We start from the raw sequence: 27,331 nt of genomic DNA on the forward strand, positions 1-27,331 counted from the left end.
CTTCTTGTGTACTAGAGAGCACTAAAAAAAAGGGGTGGCGTAGGATTGCCAGACTACCATGGGACTTCCGACTGGGAACTCTTCAGCTTACACCTATACCTTCCAGATGACCCTGCGATTACAGACAGCCATGCAGAGGCAAAGACTGAATTAACCCTGAGACAATAAAACCATCAGCTATGATGTCTAGTCAATTTTCCAAAACAAGAAAATGAGCAGAGGCTCATCATGCCAGCTGCCGTTAAGATACTCAACTAACTGAACACTGCGTAGGGCAGAGGGTTACTGGCAATCGAACTACAAACCTTCCTGCAAGATATACTTAATTTCTAGGAATTCAGGCCCATTTTTTAAATGACAGCCTTTGCATATCAAGAGATATTCAGTACTAACTGAACAAAATAAAAAACTAAATACCTAATTCTTAAAACTAGAGTAAGATTTAGATAATTCACCTTGATTTAGCACCCCTGCATCTAGAACACTGCACTAGGAACTGGGGTGGGGGGAAACAGAAGTCCTGCCTTCAAGGAATCTCAATCCATCTGGAGGGACCATACACAGAGACAATAATTAAGAACACATTTATGTAGCACCATATCAACTAATGCTAATCAAAGAAAAAAAATGAACAAGAGCAAGTAAGAATATATTTCAGATAAAAATGAATCTAATCCAATAGGCTAGAAGGAAAAATATTTTCATGAGAGTATTTTTTTTCATTATGTAATTTTAAAAAACTGAGATTTCACTGACATATAACACTGTATTCGTTTTGGGTCATGAGGTTGATTTTAACCATAGGTCGTGCTCCTTCCTAATTATAAGATACTTAAGTTAAGTGTATGCACTGCAATCATCAAACACACAAACGACCGAGAGCAGAAAACTTTACAGAGGTTTATCACACCCTTCTGAGAAGTCAAGCATAAACTGGACTGAGTTATTATTTTTTTTTTGTAAAAACTGATATATACATGTATTAAAGGAGCTGCCTCTTAGAAAGAATCTTGTGGTAGAAAGCATTTTATAAAAATAATGTGTTTATCGTGAGTCATCATTCTGGTTTTCAGCATATTGTGTGCTCTTAAAGCAGGCACACTAATAGAATAATAACTTTCATTTTGTCAATAGAAAAAAACAGATTTTTCTTACCTTTGAAAAGGGTCCCGCAAACCGCCACAAGCCATTAAAACCAAAACCTGCAACAAACCAAATGTTATTCTTATAATAAGCACGACAGTCTTTTAATCTTAATAGAAATTATGTTATACGGTTGATGACATTTAAAACCTAAACACACATTGAAAACATTTTTTCAGAATGAATGTCAGAGTAGACTAAGGCTCACTTAAAACACACTCAGTATAAAACTGTATTTTAATCTTAAGAAGTTTTAAACCAGTTCCTTACTGAACATTCGTCTAATGGAAAGAGTAGAAAATAGCATATGGAGAGAGAAGTATCAACAAGTCTATCCCTTATAAAGAATTCTTTAGTTGGTACGTTCTGTTAACAGTACACACACTAGCAAGTTCATCAACCACCCTCCTCCCAAGACACTGATTTACTTTGTAAGTAAGATGTTTGGTACTGTGGTGGGGATTCTTCATGGTACACCACACTCTGCACGATTCCATGAATTGGATTTAACAAATTTGGATCTTGGCACAATGACAACAGGGTGTTGATCTTAGAGTCCAACAAATTGTGCCTAAACAAAAACAAACAAACAAAAAGCAAACACAAGAACTTTTTAACGGGAAATTAAATGGAAAATATATACTGGAAAACATATTTGAATAATCTGAGGCTAATATGATCTCAGCTCTTGAGAGAATTAAATTCATCTTCCATATAGAAGGTTTTTTATTTTCACTCAGCTGTGGATAAATACAAAAGCTCTACTAAAAAAGAAACCAAAACAGGTACCTAGAGTGTCTAATGGTTTGCTCCTAAGTGAGGAAATGAACAATGAATAATGCTCATCACCATGAAGCACTTAAGAGGGACCCCTGGGTGGCTCAGTTGGTTAAGCATCTGCCTTCTGCTCAGGTCCTGATCCCAGGGTCCTGGGATTAAGCCCTACAAGGAGCCTCCTGCTCAGCAGGGAGCCAGCTTCTCCCTCTGCCCCTTCCCCTGCTCGTGCTCCCTCTCACTCTCTCAAATAAATAAATAACATCTTAAAAAAAAAGGAAAATCAACAAGATAAAAAAATGTTTTCCCTAATAGGCCATAACTAGCCTTAGGCCCCCACTAAACCCACTGTCTCTAAACAAAAATCTCTATCATGCTGTCTCACATTCCCCTCTCCACAGCCAGTGAACATTACTGGATGATACTTCTCCTAAGCTTTGATAAAACATACGACTTCAAGACAGATATGGAAGTTAAACAAAACCAGAAAATACTTACACGACAGGAAAAACCTTGGGGAAAACAACACTGGCTTCTGCTAAGTATTCATAAAGAATTCGCTGATCAAACTCATCTGTGGTGTATTTTACCAGCGTGGCCTGCCAAAGGGCAAAAACGTCAACAAAACACATTTTATTTTGTGGCTGTGTTGTTACATGTTCTGGTGAGAAGGACAAGACAGTCTTCCTTTCAGGTTTTTAACATTTAAGGGCCTCCTAAGAGTAGACTGGAATAAACACTTGAGGGCAAACCCCCTCCCTGGCACCACAAGCAAAAGGCAAAAACTTTACCAGAACAGTAAGAAGAAGTGCTTGGATCTTCGGATCAGTAAGTACTTCTTCATCCAAGAGAACATTGGATTCAGACACTGAAACTTTGCGTAAATGCGGGTGTTGTGATGAGGAAATCCTCTGAGTTTCTGCAGGATGATGTGAAGACAATCAGCTGTATTAACTGAACAGATATACTAGATACCACTTCACCTAACATATTTTAATGATACTTCTAAAATTCAATAGCTTTTTAGTAGGCACTTAAAACAGCAACATAAACATCATACAGAATTAATAGTCACCTATACAAAAGTTCTAGCTGGCTGTTTACAATGCTGTATATATCATATATATGATTACTTTTTATACAGGTTTCAGGATAGCTTTCATTTTAAGGACTGTATAGCTTATCTCTGAAAAAGCGCAAATGCGTCTACATTTCATCCTAAAGATTCTAAGAAATGGCTGGAAAGCAAATGTGGCTCTCCCACCTTATTTTCAATGATCTAGATCAATTATTAACTCTGTTTCTCACCCATTTCATAATCAGTTTCTGCTACTCTCCTCATTTTGGGGGGTGTTGTGATCCCTGATTCCATTTCTTGCCTTTTAGGAGCCTTTGTGTCTGATATCAAGTGATCAAAACTTTTCCTTGTTCCTATAAACAAAAGTTACAGAATATGGCAGTTCATTAACCACAGTGTCTGTGAATAGGATTTTACTAAAAAGAAAATGTTTGGACATCAAGTGTTTAAGTTTTCACTTAAGGACCCAAAGAAAGCTCAAATATATCCCTGGGGCAGAGTTTCTGTCCTTGGTTCTCCATCTTGTCACGAAATTTGGCCCCATGGCTTTGCATCTCAGGACAGGATGTGCCTTACTGGTCCAAATTAGACTGGGATCACATTCACTACATGGTAGGTAGACCAGGCCGCGCCAGCAAGTGCAATGATTAAGGATAAATACAGGGGTGTGCACTGGTCAGGAGCAAAGATCAACTACATCTGAACAGCTTTTCCTCAGTTCAAGAAATTCTGCTCAGGGCCAGAATTAGTCATTAACAATATGAAAACTTGCCAAACGCAGGCAAGGTCAAAGTTTGATTTTAATTCATCAGTCTCTGAAAACAATGTCTGCCTGCCTCGAAGTACTAAATAATAGATCTACTGGGAGATGCTTCAAAAATGGCAAGTAGTACGGTAGTACCTCCGCCTGGCTGTGAGTCTCTCTAGCGTGTACCACTCTACGTGAAATCCCTTTCTCTAGTTAAAGTACCAAAAATGGATTCTTGGGACTTGCACTCAATCTCCTCTGCTCCACTTCACACATCATCTCAAACCTGATTTCTCTTCTCCATTCTTCCACTGCTCCTGCCTTAGTGGAGGATCCACTCCGTCTCCGGTTTGGATGTTCTATTTATCTCTTACACGGTCCCCTTGCCAAACATCTTTTCCTATTTCTCCATGCTGGAGCCAGAAAAACTTGCCTTCAAACAAAATTTGGTAATGTTTCTTCCCTAAAGATCCCTGCTGGATACGCAGCTAAATTTCTGAACGTTGCATACAAAGTCTCCGGCAATCTACTTCCAATCCTTTGCTAGCCTGGTTTCCTACAGGTGCTTTTCTTGACTTTTCTTCACTCATGCTCGACTTCCTTATCCTGCGTCTGTCAGGCAAGCATGTATTGAATTTTCAAGACCCAGTTCCAATGTTACCCCCTCTCTGCAGCTTTTCCTCCTTTCCCCAGATGCTCAGTTACCCCTCAGAAGACATCTCCTTTAATGGCACCTATGGATGCTGTTGTAATCAGCTTATTAGAAGTCTTGGCCAGCGAACATGAGCTCTTCAGGGCAGAGACCATGATTTACTCATCCAGCACATGCGCTGAACAAACTCAACAGAACATTTTCTCTGAAGTTAGTTTTTCATTTACAACTTCCTTAGCATGAAAATCCAGAACTACAAAACACAAAGTAACCAGGAAACTCCTAGAAGACCTTTTTGTGACAAAGCATAAACAGAAACTAAAGGTAATGACCCTGCGTGGCTAGTAACAGTGATCAATGCTCAAGGTTTCCATTTCTTTCATGGCTTACTGGCAGGTTATTTATTTCACGCTTCATTGCTCACTGCTTTCCTTGTGAACAGAAACATTTTCACAGTACTAAATATACGTAAAAATATGCTTGTACGGATAGCTGAAACCCACTGAGCCATTCACAGTGTTGGTCCCTGACATACGGATCCTGATTCCGAAGTATTTCTCTAACAAGGAGAATTTTAGCCCAAGTTGCATAAGAGCACCTTTTCCTTTCCTTTGTGGTGAGGTAGGATCAGTGAACGCTCTCATGATTTACTTCCAATTTTCATGAAGGGAAAGGGTCTCTCAGAACTTTAGGTATCCTTATTGACAAATAAATGCTGACATATCTGAGCAACTTAACTTTCAAAACTCATATCTTCCTATAGAAATAGAAAAACACACTAATCAAAAAAATGTGTACTGTCTTTTAAGAGAAAAGATGGCAGAAAGTATTACTGCAGCTTCATACCCTACTGACGTAGTCTGCTCTCAGACAGTACTTTCCAGAAACCATATTGTTAAAGCCCTGCGCCTGCGTGCAGCAAAAGGCCTCCTTTCCCGTGAGAGGCTAACGTCTCCCCTATTCTCATTTCCCCACTGTCTGGCCAAGGCAGAACAAAACAAGGACAGCCACAGCATTCAGTCTAAGAATGAGAAAAGAACTCTTTCAAGATCCCATTCTTATTCCTCTGTCTTAACTGATATGTCTTAACTGACAATTAAACTCTTATAGTTGGCATCAAAAGCTTTGCTACATCGAAATGGAAAATTTTGATAATTCTGAACAGCTTCAAATAATTTTCCAAGAGTAAAAGTACCTGACCATTAAGAAAAAAATAAAAAAAATAAATAAAAATAAATAAATAAATAAATAAATAAATTCTGTATCATTTAGGTAAACTAACCTAGCAACTTCTTCGTATTGGCCTGAGAAGGCTGCCCCATGTCCAAACTCATGGATTTCCTGGCTCGGGGACTGGTCTGGCCCACGGTTGGATAGGTGGCTGCAAGGTACCCTTCAGAACCTTTGGGAGATGACCACGGCTGGTTCTCCTTTAGTGTCCTGAGAGATTTAAACAATTGAGAAGAATTAAGTGACAGGTGACAAAGACAACCACTGTTTGCCCCTCTTAGTTGGCTGTCCTATTTCCCAGTGACAACAATCACTTAATTTAAAACTGCACTCTAAAGGGCTTTAGGGTACAAACTATTAGTGTATGTTTAAGAAATATCTTCCTTCCTTCTTTCTTTCATTTATTCGGAAAATTTTCTTAAAAATGAGCACTGTTTTTTCTTTTAGTGCTTTTGTCCTTAGCACCTACTTTCTTGCCATGATGTCTGGTATGCGGTAGCCGCTCACCAATGCACAGCAGAATTGTACTAGTTGATTTTTTAATTGGGGAAATCAAGTCTAAACAGGCAACTATAGTTTGGGTTTAAAAAACCAAGAAAAGTAACTATACTTTGACAAGGGAACACAACAAAACTCATTTTTTCCTTTTCATAACAAGAAGGGCATATCTCAAAGAAATATAATCAAAGGGATGACCAAAGAATAAGACTGTTGAAAGCTAAGTATACCTGGAAAAGGTATTTTGCATACTTTGTTAAAATCTCAGTGGGAAACTGTAGAGGGCTTTTTAATCAAAAAGTGGGATGGTGATAAATTGAATGATATAAGCTTTTCAGATCCAAGATTATTTCCCTATGTTTAACACTATACCTCAAACTCAGATACTTCTGCTTAATTGAAAATACAGAAAGTCTCCAAAATAGTGCCATTTTCATATAATTTCTCCATGTTGTCATGAAAAATATGCTACCTAAGACCACATACAGCAGTGGACATAATATGACTATCTTATCATCTGAAACTATACTCTGGAAAACTCTTAAATAACTTCAGCGTGTTAAGAGTACACACTACAAATGCGGGGGCATGTGCATCTGCACGAACTGTACAGCTCAGCCTCCCGTCATTCAGTATGTGATGTTGCCCACATTCCATGGTAGTTTTCCCCAGGCCCTTTTTTACAACCCAGTGATTTCAAGATCATCTCTTTTCATTACTCAACTGGTTTGTGCTTAAAACAGGTGAACTAATGTTAACAGGACAATTAGCTTAGAGGAACTGTCTGACTACTAATCCACAGAGAACACTATACATTTATAAAAAGGGTTTTATTTATATATTCTTTCTAGATTATCTTTTCCCCTATATATTACCTTCTGGATTACTCTTGCTGCTTGCCTCTGCTAGCATGGAAAACTGAAACCTGATTATAAGTACATAATCACGGGAGAAGAAGACCACTGACCTATAGCTAGGGTCGCCATGGTGGACGGGATATGTATCCATAGGAACATTCTCCATTGAAATATCAGTAAGAAGAAGAGACTTTCTATGTTTTAGGCTACAGCGACTTCGAACCTCCTCAGATACTGTGAGTAAGGCTAAAAGGAAAAAGAAGAAAGGTTAGGAAATTTAATAAAAATTCCAAGTGTGACTTGAAACAGGATACATTGCTTACAACCTCTTGAAGAGAATAATACCTATTAGACATGCAGATAAAGAGCCCTAGAGAGTGTGAAGGGTAAGACCACTTAGGACAGACTTTCTTACCTTAAAGCGTTCATGGTCTGTTCTGGAAGACTTTGTAAACATGAAATATATGGAGATTTTAAAAGAATCTTGTATTTCTCAAGTGCTATGATGTAAATTTGATCTCAAAAAACACAGAATGTAATCAGGACAGGTACTATAAGGTCCATTTTTCAGAAAAAGAATAATACTCTGAGATGTTAAATGATGTGCCCAAGGTAAAAAAAAGTTGCCACAAACTGTAGTTTGCTAACTGGGAATCAACACTTTCCTCTGAACAACTACATTCAAGACCTGTATCATACATAGGTGCTAAGTGTCACTGAGTGAGGAAACACAGACTGGGTAAGAGAAAATGAGAAGGTTTAATGGGATAGTGGGGATGGGCAGACATTCCAGGTAAAGCAAATGGCATCAGGAATACATACAAAAGAGGCAGAAAGGGAAGTAGATGGGCTTAAACTAGCTCTTCTGTCTGGAGGGGTAATAAAAAGTGGGGCTTATGACATTTAGGGAAAGACAGCAGAATTAGGAGAGCTGCTGAAGAGCCCAGGATGCCAGGCTGAAGCTTTTAGATTTTATAACAACAGGGAAGCACACGCTGCCAAAGGGACCAAAGATGACAAAGGGAACATATTCAGACTCTAATGCAAATTCTTTTATGAGGTAAAATCTTTTGGCAAAGCTTTCAAAATCGTAACCACCACCACAGGACCGGTTTTTGAGCTCTTTACCCTGCCAAGCAGCCAGCTGAAGGACCGACAAGTGTCTGTGTCATCTGGGCGGTCCTTAGATAGAGATGTGGTAAGACTGATTTTGTCTATTTTGAATCTTTACCTGCTAAGTAAGCCACGCTCTGGGTGTTCACCTCAAACTTGTCACAGTTTCTATGTTTGTTAACCAGAGTTAGTAGTGTATGCAAAATTCTGACTGTTCTCGCAACAATGGCAGGTGAAGGATGTCTGTACCCTACAAAAAATAAAACAAGACATTAATCCACACTTTCCACAACTACTTCTTAAGCTCTTACTGACTAGCAACCCTGCAAGGATAGGAAACATAAGGGATAACTCTTGCCTTCTGAGAACAGCTGTTTGGGAAGGTGAAACATACGTACGTGAATAGTTAATTACATGAAAGATTAAGTACCAAACATGTGTAGAAGAGAATACTATTCTCTGAAAGGGAGGAAAATAAGGAAGGATGGATGCTGTTTCAGACATTCCATTCACTAAAGCAGTGCAGAGATTTAAAAAAAAAAAAAAAGTAGATATTTGAGCTCACCTTAAGATATCTTTTGAAAACAGTGTTCTACCTCTTAAAAATTCTTTTTTCTAATTAAAGGAAAAAACCTAATGCTATAGGATGTATATGTTCTCAGAACAAAGAATAGGTTTGGTCAGAGTAAGCTTGGCTTTGGACAGCCTTTAATCATTAGTGCTAGTCCATTTTAAAGATTTTTTTTTTTTTAGTTTATTCATTTGAGAGTGAGAGAGCCAGCTAGAGCACAAGTTGGGGGGTAGGGGCAAAGGGAAAGGGAGGAGCAGACTCCCCATTGAGCAGGGAGCCTGCTGCAGGGCTCAGACCCAGGACCCGGAATCAAGACCTGAACTGAAGGCAGATCAACCAACCAAGCCACCCTGGTGCCCCAGTGCTACTCCATTTTAAAGAAGGGAATTTGTACACTGAAAATATGTGGTACTCTTTGAAATACAGAATCAGCAAGCACTTTATCAGCCTCATGCAATCTTTCTTTTTGGTATCCTATTTTAAGTGTAGTATCTTTGAGCAATCCCTATTCACTTAGAGATTAAAGCTATTACTATTTCTCCAGAAATTTCATAAGGTAAAGAAATCAAATGTTTACATTGACAGTAGTGGGTGTACATACACCTGTCAGGTAAAAACTGGGAGAACCTTCATGATCCCTCAAGCCTAAGAGTCATATTCATTGATTTACAAAACTGCAGATACAAGCTAGAGCTTGAGTCTCCAACTGTGGCCAAAGCCAGTGCTGCTAAAGACCACTGGTTCATGCCAGCTGCTCATCCCAAGCCTTACTTTACACTGCCTTTGCCTCTGTCTTACCACTATGTGCTGTTCCTGTTAGCCATGGTCTCTGGCCATGGCTGTTCCACGTTAGTAAACCAAAGCTAACCCACAGTGGAGTCAACAGTGGGGAGTGAAGCCAGTAGAGGCAGTGAGTGAGCTGGCACTGAGGACTAGGAGACCACTGCTATCAGCAAATCAAAAATTTGGAGAGATGAGGATGGGGTACAAGAAAGGTGAGGTGCTATGGTATGTAACAATGTGACTGAGCAATAATACCTTAGAAACAAGTTGAAGAAAATCTGTGATCAGATCTCTAAGATACCATATTCTAACATAAGTTACTCAAGTAACATCATTTATTGATTTGCAGTCTGTCTTATTTTAAATAATCAAAAAGACACGTAGTGTTATCTAATAATACAGCTATTAGAATCTAGTATTTAGGATTATTTCAAGAACCAACTCCTTTGTTGCATTTTAAAGGAAATTGGATAATTTACACAGCAATTAGGCTCTATTAAAATATATACAGAGTAAAACATAGCTCAATAAGACAGCTGTATCTGCATTTAAAGTAAGATATACGAGTGGCGCCTGTGTGGCTGAGTGGGTTGTACGTCTGACTCTTGGTTGCAGCTCAGGTCATGAACTCAGGGTTGTGGGACTGAGCCCCGCACTGGGCTCCACAGTCAGTGGGGAGTCTGCTTGAGATTCTCACTTTCTCTCTCTCTCTGCCTCTCCCTGCCCACCCTCTGTCTCCCTCGAGCTCTCTCTCTCTCTCTCAAATAATCTGGGGGAAAAGAAAAGTAAGATGTATGAGCCAAATTATATCAACTGATTTCAAATAACAATTTTAGTTACTTCTGGCTTCCTGATATCATTTCCTAAAAATATTCTGACACAAGGCCTCTACCTTTTAAGAGGTGTCCAACCAGTGCAAAGTTGAAGTTAGAGTTGAAATTGAGTCCAACAAAATGATCCATTTGCTTGCAGTGCCATTCCAGAGGATTCCGGATTGCCATAAATACTTCCTCTGGACTCTAGTAAAGATAATCAGAATATGGTTGATGGGGTTCACACAAGAGCTTTACTTACTGGTTTAAGACTATGTTCGTAGCTATGATAAGTAACCCTTTCAAGTGAAGAGAAATTATTTTCAGAGGACTACAGAAAACCATAGACCATTTAAGATACCACAAATAAATAAGTGTGAGACAATCAAGCATATATTAGTAATAAGATGACAGAAGACAAAATAGCTTTGATTTATGATGCAAAATAAAGGACCATTAATTTATGTCTTCGTGACTTTCTTAAAGATTATAATTATTGTTGTTTTAAGTAAGAACATCCATTGAATTATAATGGGCATTTTGTAAACTATGACTATAAATTCAAGAAAACAAAGAGAGTTCGTATTTATTGAGTGCCTGCAGTATACAATAATGTTAGACATGTTACTATATTGAAACCTTAAAGCGATCCTATGCAGTCAATATTAGCTCCATTTTACAGATTCATTCATTCATTCTTTTACTTATTCAGTACTTATCATGTGTTTTTGATGTGCCAGGCATGGTTCTAGGCTCTGCGCATACATCAGTGAACTAAACAGACAAAAACTGTTCACCCTGGTGGATTTTACATTCTAGTACAGGAAAACAAGGATATTGAAACTTAAAAATGCCATGCAACTTGCCTACGATAGTTAAGATTTTAACAGTGTTTCCTAAAATGTGGCTCCAAGTACATCTGCTTTAAAGTCACTAAAGATGAGTATCTGCTTTAAGGTCTCTGGGTAAAGCCCAGGAATTTGCATTTTTTTAAAAAAGCCTAGTGATTCACTCTTGAACAGAGATTTTTAAAAGCAAACAACTGAAGGTGTTCAGAGCCTGAGCTCAGGTTATCTACATTTCTATCTCAAAGAAAGAAAAATATGAGCATTTAAAGTAAATATAGAGAGATGTTTAGAACAGCACTGTTTAAAACAGAAAAGAAGAAAAGATAGAAATAAGTCAATTGTTCATCAATGGGCAAATGGTTGAAAAATTGTGGCTCGTGCATGATGTAAAATACTCTGCAGTCGTGAGAAAGAATTACAAGTTCACGCACATGTGTATGTGTGAGTATATATGCTTTGAAAGATGTCCAGTTTATAGTTAAATAAAAATGCAGTATTTTATATACTATATAAATACTATATAAAGTATGATTACCTATTAACTTGCTATCTGTACAATTTTTTCCAGCTTTAATGAGTATAATAACTGACAAATAAAATTCTAAGGTATTTAATGTGTACAACATTATGATTTGATATACATATACGCTGGGGAACGATCTACCCCATGAAGGTAATGAACACATCCATCACCTCAAATATCTAGAGCTACCCCCACCGCTGCTTCTGGTGACAACATTAAATCATTAAATACAGAACTTAAAGTTCTACTCTCTCAGCAAATTTCAATTATACACTATAATGTTACCAACTACAGTCACCATGTTATACATCAGACCTTATTCATCTTACATGCTGGAGACTTTTAATAGGCTTTATTAACTCTGATTCCTAGTATTCTGGGGGCACTGAAGTAAGTATTAGCTCCTGCTATGGGGCTGTTCTGACAATGAAAATACCAAGACAGATACTCCTAGACAAACATTTCATTTACAAATATTTTTATATCCATACAAATACACAATATCTAGCTATCTCTCTGACTACCACTGTCCCAAGACAACCCCAGAAAAGAGCAATGGGGATTAGGAAAGAGGGCCTCTAGTTCCAAATCAGATGTACAAATATGGACAAGTTATTTAACTTCTTTGTTCCTTTCTATTTTGTAAAATGGAGGCCTGACAGATAAACTTCAAGGTAGCTATTTCAAGTCTACACCACAAATGGCAGACTTATCAAACAGTGTTTAGCCCAAGTATCTTCACACTTAAAACCATGCTCCTGTTCTCTGTTTTTTTTCCTACTCACAGCTTTGATCAAGCTCACTTCAAGTAAATCTCTTGTTATAAACATGTATCTCTCTTTAAGAAAATTTCTCTCTTTTCTCCTATATTCATTCTTCTCCAAAGACAAAAAGAATATCAATTCATACTGTTATGTCCCCTTCTCTATACTCTATACACCAAAATCCAACCTGAGTCGTCAAGGTTGATAAATATTAAGAAGGGTAAAAATTGTATGTTTCAAAGTGGGATTAGGCAAAACAAAAAACCAGTACAATTAAGTACCCAAACATTTCCTTTGGACTCGCCAACCTACTTCCTCATTAAGAACCATTATTCAATAAAAATAAGCTTATTTTTAGATTATTTCTTCATACGTGAAATGGAGGATAGAGAATGCTAACCTTTACCTTGGGTTGTGAAATCACAAATAATGATTGTGCAGTGTACAGTAGGGCAGAACACAGCATAGGGCTTAGCCTAGTAGCTACTATTACTACTCAGTAATTTTTATCCCTATTCTGTTTACCAGTATTGGGTGAGTACTGTTCCCATTATTTTTACACAGAAAAGTTTAAATAGTTTTTTAATGAGCTGTTAAGGAACTATACTCACAATAAGTTGCATTACAGAAATGCATATTGAAGCTACAGACCTCTTCTGATTTTAAAAGGCCAACAATAAAAGAGAGAGGAATTCTAAATGTGCAGACTCTAGGAATGCCAACCCAAAGCTTGCTTACCTTGTCATTGAATATCCGCAGACTGTCTAAGGTGTGCAGGTTTTGTTCCAGAAGCGCGGTGCCTGCTGAATACAAGTTGACCTCATCGAGCTGTAGCACAGCCACAGCGACCCAAAAGAGGGCTTTGTGCAGAGGGGAGTCCTGGCAAAGGCCATGCATTCCAGATTAGTGAGATGAACTACAAAGAGTCTCATTCGAAACACATCACAGTATAAAACAGAGCACATTATTCCCCAAATTAAGCATGTTTTCTCTTTTGGAGAAATTAAATATATGGGTAAGCTCTTCAACTATGCCATGTGTGTAACTAAAAACACTGTTAGCTCAGCTAACCTTAGCTTCTCCTTTGATTTCTCCCTGTTCTTTGACTCCAAACTCCAGTCACCAAGTCTCATTAATTCTTCCAATAGTCTCTTTTGTATTTGCTTATTGCTAATGACACTATTCTATGCCAACCTTCCTTATTTTAAATATGCATTCTTTTCGTCTCCAGTCTCCCCCTACTCCGATCTGCTGTGTACATTACTGTCACACTACTCATCTGCTTGAAAACATATAGATACATTTCCAAACTCCCTTCTGAAGAATCTTGAATGTTAGATTAGTTCTATCCAATCTTTACAATCTTCTGTCTCACTATTCTGCTGCAAAGTTTCTCCACACTACTAGAATGGTCTACCCACCATCCTTTCATTGTCCCAGCATCCCTGTACGATCCCCTGCAGTTCGTTTGCTATGCAAGGCTTTTCTCCTTTCTTGATACTAAAGCCCAGCTGTATCTTTAACTTTAGCTTAGACTCTACCCTTTTAACTTTCTTGTCACCCTTACCAATACAGTATCTCTTGCTGTTCTGAACTAAAGTTATGTATTTGGGGGAACCCTCATTTAGCAGCATGGTATATGCAAAAATTCATAGACTTTAGAGTAAGACAGCCTTAGAAGAGAATCCTGGCTCTGTCTTATTAGGTATGTGACCTTGGTCAAGTCACTTATTCCTTTTGAGCCTCATTTTAACTTCTAAGATGAGGATGAAAGAACCATTTTGTGCAATTTAGAATTAGAAGATCTGTAGGACATATAACTCAATACGAGGAATATACAGGTATTTATTTCTCTGTAATCTCCCTCAAATCTGGCCTATCTTTGTATTCAATTCACATAATTACACAACTTCAGAGCTGGAAAATAATACTCTGCCATCATCTAGTCTAGTTTACTCGTTTTATCAATGTGGAAATATGATGTCCAGATACATTAAATGACCTGCTCCAGGTCACAAAGGTGAGATGAGCTCAGACCATCCAAAACCAGGGGCTGCATCATTTTATTCCTCTTCAGCATCATCTTCACTTACCACTCAGACTCTCTGGATGATCAGGTATATATACTTCTCCCAGCTTTACATTCCTCCACAGTAATGATCATGAACTAGCATACTATGTATTGTACTTACTTTGTTTACTCCCTATTCCCTTCCCAACTCCCACACTCACCCCAAGAACATAAGCTCCACGAGGGCAGGGAGTCTTCCTAGTTTTGTTCAGGTTCTACATCTCTAGCACCTAACATGGTACTTGGCACACAGCAGATGCTCAGCGAATACTTACTGGATAAAAGAATTAAGAATATATACCTATTTTTCCTTTAGCATTGAGGAGACAAAAACTTAAAAGATCTTGAGAACATACTCTCCATACTTACTCTTCCACTAATGTAAATTCTTCAAACAACTAAATTTAAAGACAAGGAAGTTCTACTTTAACGGTAGCTTTTTCTAACAACTTCTTAGCCCAATTTACTTTCTGAATTCTTTGAAACAAAGTATAGTAACATTTAATACTGAGACCCAAAATGAATGCACTCATTTTCTATATAGCAATTACCTTATTAAGAAGTGGTTGTAACTTGGTTAGTGCTATCACTGTAGCTTCTATCAGAACTTGACTGTTGTAAGTATCAGGTCCTTTTAAGCAACTCTCAAGTGCCTTTTAGGGAAACAGAATTTTTTATTTTACTTTCATTGAAATAAAACATTAACTCCTAAACTGAATCTCACAATCCATTCAGAACAATTCCTCATTTTGTAAGTGCTAGAATTATTTCCAGTGCTATGGTATTCTTGGTAAATAGGTCATTTGGGTTTTCATTTTAAAATATTTTTGTTCTGGGTGCCTGGGTGGCTCAGTCATTAAGCATCTGCCTTCGGCTCAGGTTATGATCCCAGAGTCCTGGGATCAAGGCCCACATCGGGCTCCCTGCTCAGCGGGAAGCCTGCTTCTCCCTCTCCCATTCCCCCTGCTTGTGTTCCCTTTCTCTTTGTGTCTCTCTCTGTCAAATAAATAAATACAATCTTTAAAAAAATTTCTTTATTATATTTTAATACAATACATTGTGCTTATTAATTACATATTACATCATTTTACTAAATTATGTAAATTACTTAAACTAAAGGCTAGTTTAACCATATAGTTAAGTGCTTTGAAAACTGATAAAATACTGAGAGTACCTTCTTAGCAAAAGAGACAATACATATTTTAAGATATCTTCTTTAGAGGTCTCTTACACTTCAAAAATTACAATAAAGAAAAATTCAATCCATTGTTTAAAGACTTAACAAGCAATATACAAGATACTTTATTAAATTCATATTTAGATGTCCCTTAAACAAAGGTATGCTTTACAACCTGAGAACCACAAATATTTGGGAGAGAGGGAGGGGGATATACCTTGCTAAGAATACGGATAATCTGCTTTATCTGCCCATGAGACACTCGTTTGCTAATACAGCCAAAGACAACAAGAGCTCTTGGTTGCAGTGATGGGTTATATTGGAATGCAAATCTGCAAGTAAAAAATCCGAAGACTTTATGAAAAACATTTGTGTTTATATATGCTAAATAATTAATTAAAATACTGATTATGCAGTAGTATTTGTCTTTTTAACAATATACCAACTTTTACAGCTTAAATTTATTTGGAACCTACCTCTGAGCTAGTTCTGTCCACTGGTCCAGCCACTTGCAAGTTGGAATATCTCTCATACATGCCTTAAAAAAAGGATAGTCTTAAATATTTTTATGTACATAAATGTTTTTAGAGACATTTAAATAAGGTTCATTATAATATAATTAAATAAATGACATATATATTACCAATAAGCACGTTCCATGGGAGTGTTTTTATTTAAGCCTCAAGTATAAAGCAGCAGGATAAACTAGTATTTCTTCTTCACAGTACTAGTGGATTTAAAAAAAGATCTCACTTTCCTATCATTTTGCCTAATGTACCTCCATGATCTCCAGCAAAGCTTCTGTGACTGTTTCCAGGCTGGTCAAAGCAAAAGTCTCCCTTTCATAGGAACCAGGAGAGAATGACCTGTCCCGGTAACTGGAGCGGAAGGCAATGACGGCAGCTGACTTGACTTTGCTAATGCCAAACAGCAGGTAAAACTTGGGTAAAGAGAACTCTGTCAAACTCAGTCTTAGCACTTGCTTGGTCTCTTCTGTAAAAGAAAAAAGGAACAAGGAGACTTTAAAGATACTAACTTTTCAATTCTAAAGTGCCCAATTTCACTTTGCTTTTAGAAAATTTGTATATCGTATCAAAACTACATCACCACGCTCCCTACACCAACCCTCTAGTATATTCTGCTCAATGCTCACTGCTTTGGCTCCATTATCTACAAGTTCATGCCAGTAACGCAACACCATCAACCGCTGTGGCGTCTTTAACTTCTGTGGTACCTACAAGAGCCCACCAGACAAACACACATAGAAAATCTTTGCTGTAGGGGGCACCTGGGTGGCTCGGTCAGTTAAGTGTTCGATTCAGATCATGATCGCAGAGTCATGGGACAGAACCCCATGTCGGGCTCCACTGGAAGTCGGCTTGAGGACTCTCTCTCCCCCTCTCCCTCTGTCCCCACACCCGGCTCACTCACTCTAATAACTGAACCGTAAAAGAAAATCTCTGCTATACCTTGAAATAGAATGGAATTAACATATTCTTTTTCTTTCGGATAATATTTCATGTCAACATCATGGGCTTCAATAAAATGGCTAGTGTTAAAGGTACCATAATAATGAGTAAGATAATGTATGCCAACCTGGTGATATGGACTGCAAAACACAAAGTACTTTCTAGGCACTTACCACTGAAGTGGAGCTGTGAACAAGTACACAGAGAGTGAATGATATTAATGACCAGGCCATGTGTGGAAGCTCTAAGGGAGAGTGGCCCTGTGGCTACTAAGAAAGTAACAACGTGGAAGAGGTAGGGGAGGTGCGCTGCCACATCGAGGGAATTGTTGAAGGACAGCATCAGCATGTAGCGTGCTAGAATAGCAATATCGTCCCACATAAGATGTTGTTCTAAAGTAGGAGTTGGAGATAAGCATGTCTTGTCAATTATTTTGCACATCCTTCCAATAACCTGTAAAGAAACGGGATTTTAAAAACCACGGGGGCTAAAACAGAATTTTCTCACACAAAAAATTTCAGTTTAAGTTTAAAATGATTAGCTACAATACAAACAACCCCTGGCCATAAAAACAGACAACAGGATGCCACAGTCCAGAAGGCAAAGGGAAAGTCGATTACCTTGCTTGAAACCAATTTCACATTTCCAGAAGCCAAAGCTACAGCAGTATCTGCCATCACCTCAGCTTTTATTGATCCCAAGCCACCTGTTGCACTGGTTTTGATGAAACTGTCCAGTACAACATCAAGGAGATCTGTAATCTAGTAGCACAGGGGAAAATAACATGTTTTAGCCATTCACTCTGCCAACTTCATTTTTACTTTAAAAATACTTCAAAAGCAGTAGCCCAATCAACATGAAAATTGTCTTCCACCTGAAGCCTCCAAAATACTAACTTTTATTTAGAGACCTGTCAGTAAATTTATCATTAAATACCCAAAGGAGGATGAAGTTATTCATTCAATTGCTTCAGAGATTAAGGGACCAAAATTCAAAAATTGCAGATCTCCACATGTATTATTTTCATCCACTAGCAAAGCACTTCTGTTCTCTCCTAAGACAGTAATGTACAATTACTGTAAGAAACTATTATTTTAAAATCTAGGAAATGACATCGAGTACTGAGATATTTTGTAGCGCCATAAAACTGGCTCTATGGTCATTTCAAATTATTTGGAAGAGTCACAGCATTGTTTGAGTAAAGGTATTGCTGCCTTAGGTGACTACTTTGAAGAAATGATGTGCACAATTCTTTTCAGATAAAAAATATTACATTGTATTCTATATTTTAATACTCGTTCGTATTCTTGTGCTAGAACTATAAATGAAATGTGTCTGAAACAGTATTGTTAATAAACATCTACTGATATCTGTGGTATGTAAGTACTAGAATATGTTATAAAGCACTATTGAGGGGTGTCAGGGTGGCTCAGTTGGTTAAGCATCCGGCTACTGATTTCAGCTCAGGTCATGAGACGGAGCCCCACAGGGCTCTGACCTGGACTGGGAGACTGCTTGAGATTCTCTGTCCTTCTCCCTTTGCCTTTCCCCCTGCCACTCGCCTCCCCACTCCTCATGCTGAATAAATAAATAAAATAAACCACTATTTTCTAGAAACAACATCAGATTTTTACAGTTAAATTCTATATAATTATGCCATGGAAAAGAATACTAAAATAATTACTTCTTTTCTAGCTCTGAAACACGCAGTAGACATCTACAATTCTGAACCAAATCAAGAATTAGATGAGTGTCAGGGCATGTGGGTGGCTCAGCTGTTAAGCGTCTGCCTTCAGCTCTGGTCGTAATCCCAGGGTCCTGGGATGGAGCTCCACATCGGGCTCCCTGGTTGGCGGGAAGCCTGCCTCGTCCTCTCCCACTCCCCCTACTTGTGTTCCCTCTCTTGCTGTCTCTCTCTTTCAAATAAATAAAATCTTTAAAAAGAGGGGAAAAAAAAAGAATTAGGGGAGTATCTGCATACTTTTGAAAGAGAGGACTGTCTTTTCTATAGCTATATCCCTAGTGCCCAGAGAGGGTACAAGATTAGCATCTGCACTACAGAGGTACTAGACAAAAATGTGAGCAAACTCAATACCTGCCCAAGGCTCCCCCATATTTTGGCTTGGATAGACGGGTACATCTGTTTCTCATTTATGGTCATCGTTATCAGCTTATCAAGAATAGCAGTCACTCTCTGTCGTTTGGCATCATCATTGTGCTTACAAAAACGGACTAGATTTGATAGCCACGGAGTCATGTATTCCAAACAAAGGTGTTTCAATTCAATACCTGGAAAAAAAAATACATTAGCATAGATGGTCAATGAAAATTACATCAACAGTTATCTAAAAATATAGAGAATTGGGGAAAAGAAGGTAAAAGGTAAAGATCAATACCTAGCATCATGTCTGGAGAAAAGAGATTTAACCAATATAGTAAAGATAGGGGTGAAGAGAATAAGCCATGAAGAAAGTAATCTTAAAAGCCAGCTGGCCAATTTTTGAAAAGTTTTATCTATTTTTCTTCCTCTTAATCATTTCTCTCCTAGTTAAAAATTTTATTAAGTTTTATTCTAATTGTATGTAACAATTATATGTAGGAATATATAGCAATCATAGGAAGTTAGGTGAAAGGGAAGCATCACCACAAAAATGAAACTGATATTAATATACTGGTGTATCATCTCCCATCAGGCTTTCCAAGCTATGTAGAGATGATGTGTATTTATGTGTGTATAGACACATAAAACCCACCCCAACACCTCCACAAAAATGAGGACCATGCTGTCTATGCAGTATGTTTTGAATATCCTCAAAGTTCAAACATGCTTTAATATTTTATTTATTTACATTTATATATTTATATATTTTATTTATTTATTTATTTGTTTATTTTGAAGTTCAGAAAAAGACACAAAAATTCTTCTAAATAATGGTTACTCTTGGTGAGGGGATGGTACTGACAGCCTTCTGGATGCTGGAAATGTTCTGTATCTTGATGTGGGAGGGGGTTTTGTGATGCATTCACACTAAAAAATTCATGAAGCTGTTCACTTAAGATTTGGGCACTTTACTGACAGGATATGCCTGAATTTAAAAAAAAATTAAATAAAAAGTAATGCTATAATAAACATCTGAACACTAATTCCTTAGGTGTCTGGATATCCATGTCCCAAGTGCCATCTCAGAAAACGGCCCCTGTTCAAAATTCCATAGACCATGAACACTGAATTAAAAACAAAGGGAAAAAACCCTTTGCCAGGGGTGCCTGGGTGGCTCAGTCGTTAAGTGTCTGCCTTCGACTCAGGTCACGATCCCAGAGTCCTGGGATCGAGCCCCACATTGGGGCTCAACGGGAAGCCTGCTTCTCCCTCTCCCTTGGTTTGTGCTCCCTCTCTCACTGTCTCTCTCGGTATAATAAATAAATAAAATCTTAAAAAAAAAACCCTTTGTCAATTTGATAATTGAATGTTACCTTACTATTCTTTGTTTTTATTTCTTTGATTTTATCTGTGAACTTCTTAAAATATATTTTTTTAGCATGACCTGAATGCTACTGTTGATCCATTTTTTATTAATTTGTAAGAACCCTTCATGATTCAAGAAATTCTTTTCTCATATTTGGTGCAAGCATATTTCCTAGTTTTTTATTATCTTTTATTCTCTTTATGTTTCTGAAATAGAGATGTTCTGAAGTTTTATGCAATCATTTACACTCACCATTTCCCTTGTTTCCATCTACCACTTTTTTACTTTGTAAGTCCTTAATCATCCGGAAAGTAATTAAATATTCTGCTTCCTCCTCCTTTTCTTTTTAATGGTTCCAGTTTTTATATTCAATTCCTATTTTTTTTTTTAGATTTTATTTATTTATTTGACACAGACAGAGATTACAAGTAGGCAGAGAGGCAATCAGAGAGAGAGGGGGAAGCAGGCTCCCTGCCAAGCAGAGAGCCTGATGTGGGACTTGATCCCAGGACCCTGAGATCATGACCTGAGCCGAAGGCAGAAGCTTTAACCCACTGAGCCACCCAGGCGCCCCTTTATATTCAATTCTTAAATACAGCTAGACCTTATTTTGGTATGTTGTGGTCTGGGGTGAAGATGAAGATCCAACTTAATTCATTTCCCAGTCTCACTGTTTAAATGATTTAATCTTTTCCCCGTCAGTTTGTGATGCTTCTTTATCAATCTGTTTTCTTTTTTTTTTTTTTTTTTTTTTTTTTTTTTTTTTTTTAATTTTTTATTTTTGATAAACATATATTTTTATCCCCAGGGGTACAGGTCTGTGAATCAACAGGTTTACACACTTCACAGCACTCACCAAATCACATACCCTCCCCAATGTCCATAATCCCACCCCCTTCTCCCAAACCCCCTCCCCCCGGCAACCCTCAGTTTGTTTTGTGAGATTAAGAGTCACTTATGGTTTGTCTCCCTCCCAATCCCATCTTGTTTCATTTATTCTTCTTCTACCCACTTAAGCCTCCATGTTGTATCACCACTTCCTCATATCAGGGAGATCATATGATAGTTGTCTTTCTCTGCTTGACTTATTTCGCTAAGCATGATACGCTCTAGTTCCATCCACGTTGTTGCAAATGGCAAGATTTCATTTCTTTTGATGGCTGCATAGTATTCCATTGTGTATATATACCACATCTTCTTGATCCATTCATCTGTTGATGGACATCTAGGTTCTTTCCATAGTTTGGCTATTGTGGACATTGCTGCTATAAACATTCGGGTGCATGTGCCCCTTTGGATCACTACATTTGTATCTTTAGGGTAAATACCCAATAGTGCAATTGCTGGGTCATAGGGCAGTTCTATTTTCAACATTTTGAGGAATCTCCATGCTGTTTTCCAGAGTGGCTGCACCAGCTTGCATTCCCACCAACAGTGTAGGAGGGTTCCCCTTTCTCCGCATCCTCGCCAACATCTGTCATTTCCTGACTTGTTGATTTTAGCCATTCTGACTGGTGTGAGGTGATATCTCATTGTGGTTTTGATTTGTATTTCCCTGATGCCGAGTGATATGGAGCACTTTTTCATGTGTCTGTTCGCCATCTGGATGTCTTCTTTGCAGAAATGTCTGTTCATGTCCTCTGCCCATTTCTTGATTGGATTATTTGTTCTTTGGGTGTTGAGTTTGCTAAGTTCTTTATAGATTCTGGACACTAGTCCTTTATCTGATATGTCGTTTGCAAATATCTTCTCCCATTCTGTCAGTTGTCTTTTGATTTTGTTAACTGTTTCCTTTGCTGTGCAAAAGCTTTTGATCTTGATGAAATCCCAGTAGTTCATTTTTTCCCTTGCTTCCCTTGCCTTTGGCGTTGTTCCTAGGAAGATGTTTGCTGCGGCAGAGGTCGAAGAGGTTGCTGCCCGTGTTCTCCTCAAGGATTTTGATGGATTCCTTTCGTACATTGAGGTCCTTCATCCATTTTGAGTCAAATTTTTGTGTGTGGTGTAAGGGAATGGTCCAATTTCATTTTTCTGCATGTGGCTGTCCAATTTTCCCAGCACCATTTATTGAAAAGGCTGTCTTTTTTCCATTGGACATTCTTTCCTGCTTTGTCGAAGATTAGTTGACCATAGATTTGAGGGTCTATTTCTGGGCTCTCTATTCTGTTCCATTGATCTATGTGTCTGTTTTTGTGCCAGTACCATGCTGTCTTGATGATGACAGCTTTGTAATAGAGCCTGAAGTCCGGAATTGTGATGCCACCAACGTTGGCTTTCTTTTTCAATATCCCTTTGGCTATTCGAGGTCTTTTCTGGTTCCATATAAATTTTAGCATTGTATGTTCCATTTCTTTGAAAAAGATGGATGGTACTTTGATAGGAATTGCATTAAATGTGTAGATTGCTTTAGGTAGCATAGAAATTTTCACAATATTTATTCTTCCAATCCAGGAGCATGGAACATTTTTCCATTTCTTTGTGTCTTCCTCAATTTCTTTCATGAGTACTTTATAGTTTTCTGAGTATAGATTCTGTGTCTCTTTGGTTAGGTTTATTCCTAGGTATCTTATGGTGTTGGATGCAATTGTAAATGGGATTGACTCCTTAATATCTCTTTCTTCTGTCTTGCTGTTGGTGTAGAGAAATGCAACTGATTTCTGTGCATTGATTTTATATCCTGACACTTTACTAAATTCCTGTATAAGTTCTAGCAGTTTTGGAGTGGAGTCTTTTGGGTTTTCCACATATAGTATCATATCATCTGCGAAGAGTGATAATTTGACTTCTTCTTTGCCGATTTGGATGCCTTTAATTTCCTTTTGTTGTCTGATTGCTGAGGCTAGGACCTCTAGTACGATGTTGAATAGCAGTGGTGATAATGGACATCCCTGCCGTGTTCCTGACCTTAGCGGAAAAGCTTTCAGTTTTTCTCCATTGAGAATGATATTTGCGGTGGGTTTTTCATAGATGGCTTTGATGATATTGAGGTATGTGCCCTCTATCCCTACACTTTGAAGAGTTTTGATCAGGAAGGGATGTTGTACTTTGTCAAATGCTTTTTCAGCATCTATTGAGAGTATCATATGGTTCTTGTTCTTTCTTTTATTGATGTGTTGTATCACATTGACTGATTTGCGGATGTTGAACCAACCTTGCAGCCCTGGAATAAATCCCACTTGGTCGTGGTGAATAATCCTTTTAATGTACTGTTGAATCCTATTGGCTAGTATTTTTTGTTGAGTATTTTCGCATCTGTGTTCATCAAGGATATCGGTCTATAGCTCTCTTTTTTGGTGGGATCCTTGTCTGGTTTTGGGATCAAGGTGATGCTGGCCTCATAAAATGAGTTTGGAAGTTTTCCTTCCATTTCTATTTTTTGGAACAGTTTCAGGAGAATAGGAATTAGTTCTTCTTTAAATGTTTTGGTAGAATTTCCCCCGGGAAGCCGTCTGGCCCTGGGCTTTTGTTTGTTTGGAGATTTTTAATGACTGTTTCAATCTCCTTACTGGTTATGGGTCTGTTCAGGCTTTCTATTTCTTCCTGGCTCAGTTGTGGTAGTTTATATGTTTCTAGGAATGCATCCATTTCTTCCAGATTGTCAAATTTATTGCCGTAGAGTTGCTCATAGTATGTTCTTATAATAGTTTGTATTTCTTTGGTGTTAGTTGTGATCTCTCCTCTTTCATTCATGATTTTATTTATTTGGGTCCTTTCTCTTTTCTTTTTGATAAGTAGGGCCAGGGGTTTATCAATTTTATTAATTCTTTCAAAGAACCAGCTCCTAGTTTCGTTGATTTGTTCTATTGTTTTTTTGGTTTCTATTTCATTGATTTCTGCTCTGATCTTTATGATTTTCTCTTCTCCTGCTGGGCTTAGGGTTTCTTTCTTGTTCTTTCTCCAGCTCCTTTAGGTGTAGGGTTAGGTTGTGTACCTGAGACCTTTCTTGTTTCTTGAGAAAGGCTTGTAGCGCTATATATTTTCCTCTCAGGACTGCCTTTGTTGTGTCCCACAGATTTTGAACCGTTGTATTTTCATTATCATTTGTTTCCATGATTTTTTTTCAATTCTTCTTTAATTTCCCGGTTGACCCATTCATTCTTTAGAAGGATACTGTTTAGTCTCCATGTATTTGGGTTCTTTCCAAACTTCCTTTTGTGGTTGAGTTCTAGCTTTAGAGCATTGTGGTCTGAAAATATGCAGGGAATGATCCCAATCTTTTGATACCGGTTGAGTCCTGATTTAGGACCGAGGATGTGATCTATTCTGGAGAATGTTCCATGTGCACTAGAGAAGAATGTGTATTCTGTTGCTTTGGGGTGAAATATTCTGAATATATCTGTGATGTCCATCTGGTCCAGTGTGTCGTTTAAGGCCTTTATTTCCTTGCTGATCTTTTGCTTGGATGACCTGTCCATTTCAGTGAGGGGAGTGTTAAAGTCCCCTACTATGATTGTATTATTGTTGATGTGTTTCTTTGATTTTGTTATTAATTGGTTTATATAGTTGGCTGCTCCCACATTGGGGGCATAGATATTTAAAATTGTTAAATCTTCTTGTTGGACAGACCCTTTGAGTATGATATAGTGTCCTTCCTCATCTCTTATTATAGTCTTTGGCTTAAAATCTAATTGATCTGATATAAGGATTGCCACTCCTGCTTTCTTCTGATGTCCATTAGCATGGTAAATTCTTTTCCACCCCCTCACTTTAAATCTGGAGGTGTGTCTTCGGGCTTGAAATGTGTTTCTTGGAGGCAACATATAGATGGGTTTTTTTGTTTTTTTTATCCATTCTGATACTCTGTGTCTTTTGACAGGGGCATTTAGCCCATTAACATTCAGGGTAACTATTGAGAGATATGAATTTAGTGCCATTGTATTGCCTGTAAGGTGACTGTTACTGTATATGGTCTCTGTTCCTTTCTGATCTACCACTTGTAGGCTCTCTCTTTGCTTAGAGGACCCCTTTCAATATTTCCTGTAGAGCTGGTTTGGTATTTGCAAATTCTTTCAGTTGTTGTTTGTCCTGGAAGCTTTTAATCTCTCCTTCTATTTTCAATGATAGCCTAGCTGGATATAGTATTCTTGGCTGCATGTTTTTCTCATTTAGAGCTCTGAAAATATCATGCCAGCTCTTTCTGGCCTGCCAGGTCTCTGTGGATAAGTCAGCTGCCAATCTAATATTTTTACCATTGTATGTTACAGACTTCTCTTTTCCCGGGCCGCTTTCAGGATTTTCTCTTTGTCATTGAGACTTGTAAATTTTACTATTAGGTGACGGGGTGTGGGCCTATTCTTATTGATTTTGAGGGGCATTCTCTGAACCTCCTGATTTTTTGATGCTCGTTCCCTTTGCCATATTGGGGAAATTCTCCCCAATAATTCTCTCCAGGATACCTTCTGCTCCCCTCTCACTTTCTTCTTCTTCTGGAATCCCAATTATTCTAATGTTGTTTCGTCTTATGGTGTCACTTATCTCTCGAATTCTCCCCTCGTGGTCCAGTAGCTGTTTGTCCCTCTTTTGCTCAGCTTCTTTATTCTCTGTCATTTGGTCTTCTATATCACTAATTCTTTCTTCTGCCTCATTTATCCTAGCAGTGAGAGCCTCCATTTTTGATTGCACCTCATTAATAGCTTTTTTGATTTCACCTTGGTTAGATTTTAGTTCTTTTATTTCTCCAGAAAGGGCTTTTATATCTCTCGAGAGGGTTTCTCTAATATCTTCCATGCCTTTTTCGAGCCCGGCTAGAACCTTGAGAATTGTCATTCTGAACTCTAGATCTGACATATTACCGATGTCTGTATTGATTAGGTCCCTAGCCTTCGGTACTGCCTCTTGTTCTTTTTTTTGTGTTGAATTTTTACGTCTTGTCATTTTGTCCAGATAAGACTAAATGAAGGGGCAAGTAAAATACTAAAAGGGTGGCAACAACCCCAGGAAAATATGCTTTAACCAAATTAGAAGAGATCCAAAATCGTGAGTGGGGAGAAAGGGGATAAAAAGAGGTTCAAAAAGGAAGAAAGAAAAAAAAAAAAAAAAAAACAAAAAAAAAAGAAAAAAAAAAAGAGAAGAAAAAAGAAAAGAATTTTTTAAAAAAAGAATACACCTAAGAAAATGTAAAAAAGAAAAAATATATATATTAGATAAACTAGTAAAAAATCGTTAAAAAAGAAAAAGGTAACAGTTAAAAAAAAAATATTTTACCCGAAGGCGAGAAAAAAAAAAAAAAATGAAAAAGAAAAAATTAAATTAACTGCAAGACTAAAAAAAATCACAGGAAAAAAGCCATGAGTTCTGTGCTTGGCTTTCTCCTCCTCTGGAATTCTGCTGCTCTCCTTGGTATTGAAACCGCACTCCTTGGTAGGTGAACTTGGTCTCGGCTGGATTTCTTGTTGATCTTCTGGGGGAGGGGCCTGTTGTAGTGATTCTCAAGTGTCTTTGCCCCAGGCGGAATTACGCCACCCTTACCCGGGGCCGGGGTTTGCTTTCAGGAGCTTTTGTTCCCTGAGCGCTTTCCGTAGAGTTCCAGAGGACGGGAATACAAATGGCGGCCTCCTGGTCTCCGGCCCGGAGGAGCCGAGAGCCCAGGGCCGCACTCCTCAGTGCGCCCTCAGAGAACAGCGCCCAGTTACTCCCGTCTGCCTGACCTCCGGCCGCGCTCCGAGCTCACCGAGCCTACGACCGGTTCAAGGTAACACGGAGCTGCGAGCTTACTGTCGGCTCTGTCTCTGCAGCCGGCTTTCCCGTTCCAATACC

At 38.2% G+C, this 27,331-nt stretch overlaps 1 protein-coding gene across 7 annotated transcripts in view; it reads right to left on the minus strand.

Moving 5' to 3' along the window:
- Positions 1-27,331, minus strand: part of NF1 (neurofibromin 1) — a 258,675-nt gene that overhangs the window by 16,182 nt on the left and 215,162 nt on the right. For 6 of the 7 annotated variants that reach the window (XM_045070006.1, XM_045070004.1, XM_045070003.1 and 3 more), the window contains 17 exons: positions 19,207-19,400; positions 17,732-17,872; positions 17,285-17,564; positions 16,421-16,635; positions 16,119-16,180; positions 15,860-15,974; positions 15,017-15,118; positions 13,133-13,273; positions 10,340-10,466; positions 8,212-8,343; positions 7,091-7,226; positions 5,678-5,835; positions 3,226-3,348; positions 2,709-2,836; positions 2,416-2,516; positions 1,572-1,714; positions 1,156-1,202 (listed from right to left, as the gene is read on the minus strand). In XM_045070006.1, coding sequence (XP_044925941.1) covers positions 1,156-1,202; positions 1,572-1,714; positions 2,416-2,516; positions 2,709-2,836; positions 3,226-3,348; positions 5,678-5,835; positions 7,091-7,226; positions 8,212-8,343; positions 10,340-10,466; positions 13,133-13,273; positions 15,017-15,118; positions 15,860-15,974; positions 16,119-16,180; positions 16,421-16,635; positions 17,285-17,564; positions 17,732-17,872; positions 19,207-19,400 — 2,345 coding nt within the window. The remainder of the gene's footprint in view (positions 1-1,155; positions 1,203-1,571; positions 1,715-2,415; positions 2,517-2,708; positions 2,837-3,225; positions 3,349-5,677; positions 5,836-7,090; positions 7,227-8,211; positions 8,344-10,339; positions 10,467-13,132; positions 13,274-15,016; positions 15,119-15,859; positions 15,975-16,118; positions 16,181-16,420; positions 16,636-17,284; positions 17,565-17,731; positions 17,873-19,206; positions 19,401-27,331) is intronic. The other variant, XM_045070007.1, reaches the window with a different exon arrangement.

The sequence above is a fragment of the Mustela putorius genome, unplaced genomic scaffold, assembly GCF_011764305.1.
Source record: "Mustela putorius furo isolate JIRA1106 unplaced genomic scaffold, ASM1176430v1.1 tig00003962_pilon_pilon_pilon, whole genome shotgun sequence".
Lineage (NCBI taxonomy): Eukaryota > Metazoa > Chordata > Mammalia > Carnivora > Mustelidae > Mustela > Mustela putorius.